We start from the raw sequence: 12,408 nt of genomic DNA on the forward strand, positions 1-12,408 counted from the left end.
CACCTGGAAAGCTTTCAAAATATATCAGTATCTGGGCCCTACTCTGATTTAATTGGTTTGGGGTCAAGCCCCGACATCAGCCTTTTTTAAAAGATCCCGGTTAATTCTAATGTTCAGTAGGATTTCGAATCCCTGTCTAACGCCTGGAGCTCTGTCTTCAACTGGAGTGAGCTTCAATTAATCTCCACTTTAATTCTGTGATGCGTACATCATGCTTTATTACATTTTTGCTTCAGATAAATTTCACTGAGTAATAAAAGTAAAGGGAGAACGGTTGGTGGAAATTTACTCAAGAAATTAATTTTGTCATTAATACAAATGATAGGCCATCTGGATAAGCCATGATAGTCTGTTACTAAAGACTGTTTTCAAAGGGGGCATGATTTTTATTATTAAACCACTCAGCAATGGCACCTAATGTACAAAGCATGTATTTTAATCAGAGAATGTGCATGCGAATTAAACAGCTCTTAATAACTGTTCATTATCATTTATGAATACCTACCTTTTACCCACATTCAAGTCTCCTCTGAGGAATTCGTGGGAATTTAATGAAGTCCAAACATAATTCCGATGGATAGAGTTAAAAAGTAAAAATGATGATTGTTTTGCATTGAAGTCAGTGATATACTCAATTATTGATGGAGATTTATGCTTCTAGATACATAAACTAATTTGCCTTACAAATCTTTCATTCTATGTTTCTCTGATGGTGTTTAAACACACCCGCATATGCACACACAACACAGACAGCTCAGTGAAAATAAACCAAGAATGTGCAGGGTTTTTTCCTGATTTTGGCCACCATTTGGTTGGCGGGATATATTTTTCCACTTGCCAGCAAGGTGCCTGCCACAGGGCAATATGTCCACATTCGTCCCCTTAGCTACCTTTCCTGGCAGTTCTGAAGTTCATGCTATTAACACTTCTTTTATATTTTAACTTTTGTTCAAACAGTGAGGGCTCTGAACAGTTTAGAGCAGGGAAAGGCAAACTTTTAGTAAAAAAGTTTAATGTACGCCTTGCTTCAAAGTGAGTTTGAAAAACAGCCTACTTCAAACTCCATGCATTCCCCGTGATTTCCTTTAACACCCAGCTTCGCTCGCCTCTCTTAGAAATGCAGGTCCACCTTCAGTTTCAGGAAGCACCCCTGTCAAAAAAGCTACAAGTCAAAAATCACTCCACAGGCTGCTCAGTTGAACACATCTAGCCGGATTTTTCCTTGGGGATTTTAATAAATGACTTCTTCTTTCTCCCCAGAATACAAAGAACACAATGTACAATTAAAGGTTCAGATATATTGTAAGGATCACTCCATGTCACCAAGTCCCACCGGACACTGAAGCTTAAAAATAAAGCTTTACTTAAAAAGTAAAGCTCAGGAGGGAAGCTATATGTTTTATGAATCATTTTGACCAGGAAAGCATTCAACTGAGTTGCTCTGTTCAGAAGCACAGGCCAAATCATTTTTTTGTTACGCAAAGATTGGTACTCTGCTTTAGACTTTCCTTCCTGGAAAAAAAAAAAAAGTAGAAAAAAAAAAGACTAGAAGCCCTTTTCCAGCTCTTTCTTAAGATTGCGGCTTTATCCACATTCACACTTGACATCAGCATTCTTACTAAAACAGTGGATCAATTCAGTGAAGCCAATATTCAGTTCAGTAAAACATTAGGAAACAAAACCAATTAAAATGTCTAGTTTTTATTATAAAAATGCTTGAGTCAGCTGAAACACTACAGCCAGGTTTATATACAGAGATGGTCAGATATAAAGTCAGAAGCAAGAAGATTTAGTCACTTGTCATCAAAAATAATTTTTGTAACTGCAGAGCTGAGCTCTATTCTGAATGCAAAATGATGAGAATTCTATTTTACAATTTATGTGTCATATATTATATAACTTGTATATTTTATAATAATGATTATATTTAATGTGTTTGAGACATCCACATCTACCTAGGTATTTTCAATTAGAGCATCTCAAAATGAGGGGAAAGATAAGTGTCATATAATTTGGATATTTCTTCTATAGTAGAGAATCAGCCATTGGTGGTCTTATTTCAGAATCCTTTATCAGACGTTTTTATTTTTTCCTGCAGTAACAGACATCATGTTATTTTCATGGTTTCTCCATTTATTTCTTGAGTAACCTATTTCCCAAAATATATAACATTTAGTCACACTTTCCATAACTACTTTTAAATCAAACTGCTGAGATGTAACATCTATTTGTGTTGTTTTAAATGATTCAATGCATATTTTAATGTCAAAAAGTTTGAAAAATTACAATTGTGTGTATCATCTAATCAAAGAGAATCTTTTCCAGTGGTTTCATTTCACAATGGAGTCATTTATTTTCTGTACATTTACTGTAAATATTTCACTCCAAATTGAAGAAATTTCTTTATAGCATTTCTTAATCTTTGGTAAAGAAATTATCTCAGGACCAAAGGAGTTTATCACATTATTAGATGTGAGGAACACCTCAAAATATTATTTTTTAAGCAAATTGAATATTTTTTAAATTTTTCATTCTTACCCTAACAACAGTTTTCAGAAATTTCTGCTTTTCATTTATGGTTAAAATGACAGCAATAAGAAAATGTATTCCTTCACAGTGGGCTACTACTAGGGACAGATGCCACACAGTTTTATGGAAAATGACTTGTCTTTCCAGAATCATCCCTAGAGATTAATACGCCATAAGTAAGATTAACATAGATCTTGATCTATCTATTAACATAGATCTTGATATCACTTAGTTTTTTTTTAACATCTTTATTGGAGTATAATTGCTTTACAGTGTTGTGTTAGTTTCTGCCGTGTAACAAAGTGAATCAGCTATACATATACATACATCCCCATATCTCCTCCCTCTTGCGACTCCCTCCCACCCACCCTCCCTATCCCACCCCTCTAGGTGGTCACAAAGCACCGAGCTGATCTCCCTGTGCTATGCGGCTGCTTCCCACTAGCTATCTATTTTACGTTTGGTAGTGTATATATATGTCCATGCCACTCTCTCGCTTTGTCCCAGCTTACCCTTTCCCCTCCCCATATCCTCAAGTCCATTCTCTACATCTGCTTCTTCATCCCTGTCCTGCCCCTAGGTTCTTCAGAGCCTTTTTTTTTTTTAGATTCCATGTATATGTGTTAGCATACAGTATTTGTTTTTCTCTTTCTGAGTTACTTCACTCTGTACGACAGACTCTAGGTCCATCCACCCCACTACAAATAACTCAATTTTGTTTCTTTTTATGGCTGAGTAATATTCCATTGTATGTATGTGCCTCATCTTCTTTATCCATTCATCTGTTGATGGACACTTAGGTTGCTTCCATGTCCTGCCTATTGTAAATAGAGCTGCAATGAACATTGTGGTACATGTATCTTTTTGAATTATGGTTTTCTCAGGGTATATGCCCAGTAGTGGGATTGCTGGGTCATATGGTAGTTCTATTTTTAGTTTTTTAAGGAACCTCCATACTGTTCTCCATAATGGCTGTATCAATTTACATGTCCACCAACAGTGCAAGAGGGTTCCCTTTTCTCTACACCCTCTCCAGCATTTATTGTTTGTAGGTTTTTTGATGATGGCCATTCTGACCGGTGTGAGGTGACACCTCATTGTAGTTTTGATTTGCATTTCTCTAATGATTAGTGATGTTGAGCATCCTTTCATGTGATATCAGTTAATTTTGATGGGACAATTCAAGGGGATGAATGTGCTAGATTGTATCAGGTATGAGGAAGGAAATATGTTTCAGATGATATTTAATTACTGAATTCCAGCCCTTCCTTTGCCAGTTCTCATGTGCAGAATTTATGGGTCTGTATCTGTATTGAAACTCTTTTTGCCTTATCAATCAAACATTTAAAGTTAAATGTCCTATATGGTATGTTCTCAAATGAAGTGACTATATTTTTAATATTTTTATATTCAGATCCACAAAAATGTGAGTTTATTTAGGAAACAGTTAGTTTTAAATTTAAAGAACTTTCAGCTTTGCATATAACTCATGAAATCTAGTTGTCAGGGAGCAGAGGGGAAAAGCTCTGGTTAACCACTGGCCAAATCAGATAGAAGGAAGAAAATTCAAAAAATTTCAGAGATCATGGATGGAGTGGTAGAGGAAGAGACGATGCAAAAAAAGGGGGATTTTGCAAGTTTGAACAAATTCACTCAAGGTCTTCAGGTTTTAACATAACTTCCAAGACAGAAGCAATGTGGCATAGTTATTTTATTTTTAACTATTTTTTCAGGTTTAAAAAAGGAGGGTTTAATTAATTATATACAAGAATGAAGCCAGACAGGGCAGGGTGCAAGGAGTCACCGGAAAGCACAAGTCCCCTGGGGCCCTCCCCTTCCCCTACCTGCTAAATAGCTAAATAGCTGGAACCAGGTCCCAGTGACCACCGCTCCCTCCAGGCCCCTGGACACCCAGCTCCCTGGGTCCTCAGACTGCAGTCCACCTGCTGTAGACAGGCACTGGCCAGGGCTGGGACAATCAAGGGGACATTCGGACAGACACATTTTTTTTTGGTTGTTTTATGTCAAGCTATTTAATTGGGAATGGGAGATACAGATAACAATTTTTCCTCTTTCTTGTTCATTTTCTTAAACAGAAGATCTTATTTTGTAATAGAATGCAGTAGGGAAGCTTATTCAGTCGACAGACATTCACTGATCACCAAATTTACAGAAACCATTTTTTACTATGAAACAGAGAAACAAGAAAAAATATTGGAAACAAGGGCAGGCACCCTGGGCCATTATTTTTGACCTGGAGCTAAGAATTATTTTGGTTTTTCTTTGTGTGTCAATATATGGTATTTAGATCTCATTTAAACATGTTATTTAAATATCGTATTTGGTATATTTCTACTTTATTCTCCACTTATTATATTAATAGTGAAATATCGATGTATGTTCATCATCCAAATAACGTGACTAGATTAGGTCATAAGAGCCTCTACATTTTCAGGTCTCCAGCTTCTTCCTCCATCAGGGTAGTCCCGCGTCTGCAATCCTGTTATTCTCCAATCACCCTGTTTCTGAAGATGCTTGAGCTGCCTCTACTTACTCAAAAAATTCTGGTCCCAGCAAGAACTAAAGAATAGAACTTCTCAGCAAACCATTCCAGCCTCAGGACGAACTCCCTCTGTGTGCTGACCCATGCCCTGCATTCCAATATGTTGCTTCTTTTCTCCTCTGAAAAAATTTCCCTCTAAGATTTCTTTGTGTCCCTAGAATCTCGTAAATTCCCATCCTCCCAAATAGCTAGGTCTGTGAGAAAATGGAAAATTATGCGTGTGTTATTCTTAATTTATTAATTGCTACACCCTTATGGGCAGGCCTAGACCACCTATATGGAGAATTAGGGCATTTCTGGTGTTGGTTATGGGGGGCGACTTGGCTTGCTGGATGGAAGCTGGAATGTAAGGGCTGCTCTTATGTGTCCAGGAGAGAAGCCATGAGCTCCCAGCAGAGGGACAGGAATGTCTGAGAGGAGTCCTACTTAGCAGGTGTTGTGATGATACCAGACCTGGGGAAGAATTTGGGCACGTGGACAAGAGGAACCCAGGGTGGTCTCTCTTTTTTCGGGTGACTATCCCATTCTTGTGCGATTTACAATAACTTTGGCATTTACTTTGTATAAATACATCCCATTTCACATTAAACATAATCCTAAATATTGTTCCCTTTGCAAATGAGATCTGATTTCCATTTACAAACACTTTATCGGTAACTTCAATTTATATAAATTATTCATATTTAATTATTTTCAGTGAGTTACAGAATTCTAAATATTTCTAAGTGACTTTGGATTCTACCTAGTATAACATAGTGCAGATGGGGGAACAGGATGGTCTGTGAAAGTTCCTGAGCTCACAAAGGTAGTAGGTATAGAAATGGGTGACAGGAGGCCCTGGGTGGAGTGCTGGACCACTCCAGGATGGAGTCAGAGAAGGAGATGGACAAGGGGTGGCCAGTGAGGTAGGAACCAAGAGAGTGGATATCCTGGAAGACAGCGGAGGCAGTGCCCCAGGGAAGCAGAGGAATCGGCTGTAGATATCACTGGGAGGTCAAGGAAAATGAACACGGAGGGTTGAACGCTACATTTAGAAATGCACATATCACTGGTGACTTCTAGAAAAGCCATTTTGGTGGAGCAGTGATGGCAAAAATGACCTGGTGGGGTTTGAATAGTGTGGAGGACAGGAATTTGAGAGAAGAAAAGACAACTCTTTTGAGGTTTTTGTTATTAAAAAAAAAAAAAAAAGCAGAAAATAGAATAGCCCAGAGGGAAAGCAAGACTTCATCTTGGCTAGATTTGTGTTATTTTATTTTATTTTCTAATATCTTAAGATATTTTTAAGTTAAGAAATTAAAACTGTAAGAAATAACACATTTGTTAACAAGTGTTGATGGGGTGTGGAGAAAAGGGAGCCCTCCCACACTGTGGGTGGGAATGTAAATTGGTGCAGCTACCATGAAAAGCAGTATGGAGATTTCTCAAAAAACTAAAAATAGAGCTACCATGTGACCCTGCAATTGCACTCCTGGGTATATATCTGAAAAAAACAAAAACACTAATTTGGAAAAATACCTGCATCCCAGTGTTCATAGTAGCCTTATTTACAATTGCCAAGATATGGAAATATGGATGCAACTTAAGTGTCCATCAAGAAATGAATGGATAAAGAAATATATATATAATATTTGTTGACAAGAGCCCAAATATATATTCCTTTTGGAAATATTTCTTAAATACTCAAATATATTTTAGGCCCCAAATTTGTAAGTTAATGCTGTAATTATACTTCTTGTTGTTTTTAACATGCTCACCTTCAATTGTGTAATCAGACCATATGAAGTCAACAGCATCAAGTGAAGCTCTTTACTATGGCTTCTCGGGGACGACTGTAGTGTGGCATCTAGTTACACTAACTGTGCTGACTGTTCTTGAGTCAACATTTCACTGGTCTGAAATGTGTCCTGGAACCATGGATCTGCATGCTGAATCATCTTGTGAATTGTTTCCTTTTTCTCCACAATAGCTCTGTGTCAACATGACCAATGAGAAGATGCACCACTATATCAATGAAGTGCTTTTTCTACAGGAGCAAACAGAATGTGTACAAGAGGGAGTTACCATGGAAACGGCTTATTCTCTTGGTAACCAGACTGGAGTTTTGGATTTTTTTTTCCAGGTATTCACATAATATAATTAGATACTTTACAGGATGCATGCATTTAAATATACTGGAGAGAAAGAACTTTCTTTCACGGGGCCTTACTTTGAGGATATCTTTATGGGAGACTCAGCAATTTCTAATTTACTTATAATCTTTCAGTGTTGATTGAGGAGCACATGACCTTTCTCTGAAAGGTCATTTGAATGATTACCAATTGATTAAACAGACAACAAGTATCAGATCATTTTGTTATAAAAAATATTCATCTGCAGTTATGTCGCTAAAACTCTCCTCTTGGCATAGTTATAAATACCCATTGTACAAATAAAATATTTTATAAAGTAACTCTAAGACTAGCAAGACCATTAAACAAATTCAGCAGAATCTCGTTTGTCTCCAAATTTCTAAGTTTGAATATGGAAAACCTTGGCAGAAAAATATATATATATACGTACATATCATCTTAGTATTTCTGCACATGTTTATGCTTATCTTTATTGTTTCTACCTTACAAAGCAAGAATCTTTGCCTCAATGTCGCCATCATAAAAACAGAAATCTATCACACAAACATCAGTCTCTATCTCCTAATATAAGGCTTTATATAGATTCACCAGTAATATTTCTAAAACACTTGAACATTGTTTAAAACTGATACCATTTCGCTGTTGAGGAGAATAGTATATAATTTTCTACCCTTTATTTTTATAAATGTATACTTACAAATTACTTTATTCATTTTCTGAATATGTGCAATGTTCTTGTTTCTGGTACCAACTTGTCAACATTCCTTGTTTTAAGTACAGAAGAAGTTCTCTTCCTCCAGAAAGCCCTCCCTCTTCATGACACACATAGTATACAGTTTTCCTCCTTAAGGTTATAAGATGGGTTGACAGTAATATATACTTACCTGTATATGGGAAGCCTTGGGTACCCACTACCCCCCTTCTCGCTTGCTGCTATGTCCTTGACTGCTAAACCGCAGCCAGCAGAATGAAGTTATTTCTGTCTCTTTGGTTATCACCCTTGGGGTCTCATCATTGGAATGGTTATTTCAATAGTGGGACCTCATCAGTATGAACTGGAAATGTCAGTGGATATTTCTGCTGCTACTCCTCTTTGATACCCCCCAAAATGAGATGAAAAGACATACTAAGTATAGGGTGAAACTTGCATTTTTATCTATAAATAGGTAAGTCTATATACCAGAAAGAAAACATACAACTTTTCTGTAGTTGGAAATTTTATTTTTATTAAGGTGAGAATATATATTTCAACAAAGCCAGTGTTTTAATGACTTTAAAATACACTTATTTACTTTCAATTCCTCTAATCAATAAATACTACTGAGAACCAACACAACATCAGAGGTTTGCTAGGTGGTGCGGAGACAGCAATGAACAAAAATAGACATGTATTGATGATAAAGACTAATTTATTTTCTCAGTGCTTGTATGAACGTGATGAGGATGTAAGTGGTATGCATGAGCAATAACAAAAATAGCAAATTGAGTAATAGAAGGAAAATACCCTCTCTTCTTAACTTTCAGAAGCCTTCTGGATTTCTCTCTTTATTGGATGAAGAAAGTCAAATGATTTGGTCAATGGAACCAAGTCTTCCCAAAAAGCTACACAGTCTTCTAGAATCCTCAAACACAAATGCAGTTTACTCCCCCATGAAGGATGGGAATGGGAACCTCGCCCTCAAAGACCAAGGCACAGCTTTCACCATTATGCATTACGCAGGACGGGTGAGTTCCGAGAACTGAGCCATTTATGGTATGCGCTAATGGGCCAAAGGTCTTAAGAGCAAGCCTTAAAGGTTTTGACGTTTTAGAGTTTTGATCATTGAAACTGGGTGAACAACCCACCAAATGTTTCTTTCCTAAGCCTGATAAGGACTTAGCATTTCAGAATGTGGGTGATGAAGCATGCGGTATGATTCTTCTCATAACGTTTCCCTATTTATAACTTAATACGAGCAAAAGAGACCTGAATTTAATACAAGAGCTCTTCCATAAAATTTGGTATATTTTCAAAATCCAAACAAACATTGGACATCTGAGTTTACTTACCCTCAATATAGTTGTTAGTATTAAATTACTTTTCCTAAACCTAAGGAAGAAAGCAACTCTCCGATCCCTCTCCATTGCCTAACCAGCTTTGTAAAACATGCTTCCTTATTCAAATCCTTCAAGGACCGACTCTTATCTGTCTAAAACATGTCACAGTCTTGGGCTTCCCTGGTGGCGCAGTGGTTGAGAGTCCGCCTGCCGATGCAGGAGACACGGGTTCATACCCTGGTCCGGGAAGATCCCACATGCCACGGAGCGGCTGGGTCCGTGAGCCATGGCCGCTGAGCCTGCGCGTCCGGAGCCTGTGCTCCGCGATGGGAGGGGCCACAACAGTGAGAGGCCCACGTACAGCAAAAAAAAAAAAAAAAAAAAAAAAAAAAAAACATGTCACAGTCCTGAGGCCAGCCTCCTATCAGGCTTCTCTGAGCTGGGCCCTGTCACTTCCTCCAAGGCTTACCTGCCACAACTCTCCTCTGCAAAACCCCTGTTCAGGTTCCTTTTTCCAATCCACTCCCTGTTTTCCTGCAGATCCCTCCCCCCACGCGTGATGTCTCTTCACACTCAAGCTGGAAATATCCTCCTTGTCTTCTTCACAAGGTCAAATTTTATCCATCTTTTAATGCTCACATCCACATCCCACTTAATCTCCAATCCAGCTTCCATCTATAGTTAATTCTTCCACTTTTGCATCTGTAGCCGCCAGACTTTCCTCCCTGTTTGGGATGTAGCACAAATAACATTATTAGTGGTTGAAACCCCTAGTCACTCTATCACTCTCAGTGTATTTCAGTTCACTTCAGCCGGTGTTTACTGAGACTCTACTATATGCCAAACCCAGGGCACTAGAGGATCAAAGATGAGTAAACCGTATTTCTTGCCCTCAAACGTGTCACAGTCAAGTAAGGAAAAGGAAAGTCAACAAATACTTCTGCTATAATTTGCTCATAGCAATATTAGTCATATTAACAAAATTCCCTGTTACCACAAAGAAGAAAGAATGTATTTGGCTCCAAAAAAGAGCATAGAAACATCTTCAAGAGGAGGTAAAATGTGACCTTGGCCTCTAAGGGGGATGCTGAGCTGCCTGAGACTGTGGGGGAGGAACATCCCAGTAAAGACAAGGGCTTCTGAAAATGAATGAACCGTGCATCTGTCTGGATTCAGTTGCAAAGGACAGAATCCTGCGTAGCTGTTCAAGCAGAAAATAACTTCAGTGCAGGAAAATCACTGTCGAGGGGACTCTAAGTTGAACTTTCAGAAATGACCTTAAAACCACCCCACAGGACAGGGCTCCCTCTGTAGTTAGGGCCACGTCTTTGATCAGGAAGCCTGCAGCCTGATTGAGAAACTGCTGCTACAGGTACTGACTCCCAGTAACTGCTGCCACCTAAACCAGTAAGAGGCCCATTCCCCGGCACTCAAAAAGGAAGAGTCAGTAGCTGAGCCTGGAGCCTTCAGTGCTGGAGAAAACCAACATCTCCTGGACGTGCTCACCAGGTAAAACACAGACACAGCAGAAATGTAGCCTCCACCACTTCAACTTTCTAAATCTCGGGCAGTAGTTCAGACAGGTGGAAGCTGCAGAACGAGCGGACCCTAGCTGCAAAGGAGTCTGGGAGAAGTAATATTCTCACTTTCCAACATCTGCAGGACAGGAAGTGACCAGGATAAACCTAACACTCCACCATTTCCACCCATATCGCAGTTGGGAAATGGTACCAGACGTTTGGTCAAGTGTATGGAGGTTGGTAGGAGAAAAGTCTAGGAAGGTTGTTTGTGGTGAAACCATGAATAAATATGCATGTACCCTTGGGACTTTGTCCTCTTGACAGTGTTAACTTATCAGATGTTTTTAGACAGGGTGGGGGATGAAGTGAGAAAACCAGAGGACATGATGTAGGTAGGTTGGGAAGAAAGGAAGGGGGGCAATTGAATCACTCCAACAAGGACTGCGTTTGAGCCAGAGCAGCAGGACAGAGTGGTGGCATTCCCAGGGAAGAGTGAGTGACTGAATGTGTGGAGCCAGGGAGGGGACACAGCTGGAGATGACCCTGAGAGCCTCACCCTGTTGACTGATGGAGGTTGTTTTAGGCCAACCAAGAAGGGAAATCCTGGAGAAGGAGGCTGTTTGGAAGGAAAGATATTCCACTTTAGATGCTTGGAATTTGAGGTTCTTAATGGAAATTCCCATGAGATGCTGAAAATACTTGACACTGGGAGGCTGGCTGTTTCTAGAAACCTAGTCATAGTTTGGGAAATGTGTATAATTGCACATGGAGAAGAGGGAGAAAGATGTTAGTAGGAAAGAAAAGTATCACAGAAACGAAGAGAAAAGAGTCATCTGGGTCAACAGGAAGGGAGCCTCGACAGGACACTTAGGCCAAGGAACACCTTTGTGAGAAGTTCTGGTGGGACAGTGCCATATGATGGCTTAGTGGATGTGTGGAGGAAGTCAGTGGATGATTTTATATAATAAATAGATATTCTCAGAAATTATCAGCTATCCTTTACAGTTGAGAGATTTAGCCTTTACATTTTTTTATAACAGTAGCAATCTTTTAGTCCTATGTGCAGATTTTTAATCTATATTTTCTTTATATTAAGAATTTACTAAAGTATATAGAAACAAAGATACTTGCATAATAAAATAACATGTTATTTTACTTTTCAATTCAAATGTTAGAACGTTAGAATACTTTCCAATTCAAAAGCTTTTGTGTCAGAATTTTTTATATTGAGGTACAGTTCATTTACAATGGTGTGTTAGTTTCAAGTGTACAGCAAAGTGATTCAGTTACACATAAATATATATATATATTTTTTTTTCAGAATTATAGGTTATTCTAAGATATTGAGTATCGTTCCTGGTGCTCTACAGTAGGTCCTTGATGTTTATTTTATATATAGTAGTGTGAATCTGCTAAGCCCAATCTCCTAATTTATCCCCCCCTTTCCTCTTTGGTAACCATAAGTTTGTTTTCTATGTCCGTGAGTCTATTTCTGTTTTGTAAGTAAGTTCATTTGTATCATTTTTTCAGATTCCACATATGTGATGTCATATGATATTTGTCTTTCTCTGTCTGACATACTTCACTTAGTCTGATAATCTCTAGGTCCATCCATGTTGCTGCAAAT

General features: G+C 38.5%; 1 protein-coding gene across 1 annotated transcript in view; it reads left to right on the forward strand.

Moving 5' to 3' along the window:
- The window catches only part of MYO16 (myosin XVI), a gene marked incomplete at both ends in the record, with an annotated part of 422,412 nt that overhangs the window by 256,523 nt on the left and 153,481 nt on the right, over positions 1–12,408 (forward strand). The window contains 2 exons of the mRNA XM_081214708.1: positions 7,062–7,214; positions 8,749–8,949. Coding sequence (XP_081070834.1) covers positions 7,062–7,214; positions 8,749–8,949 — 354 coding nt within the window. The remainder of the gene's footprint in view (positions 1–7,061; positions 7,215–8,748; positions 8,950–12,408) is intronic.

The sequence above is a fragment of the Mesoplodon bidens genome, assembly GCF_964165515.1.
Source record: "Mesoplodon bidens genome assembly, chromosome: 17".
Lineage (NCBI taxonomy): Eukaryota > Metazoa > Chordata > Mammalia > Artiodactyla > Ziphiidae > Mesoplodon > Mesoplodon bidens.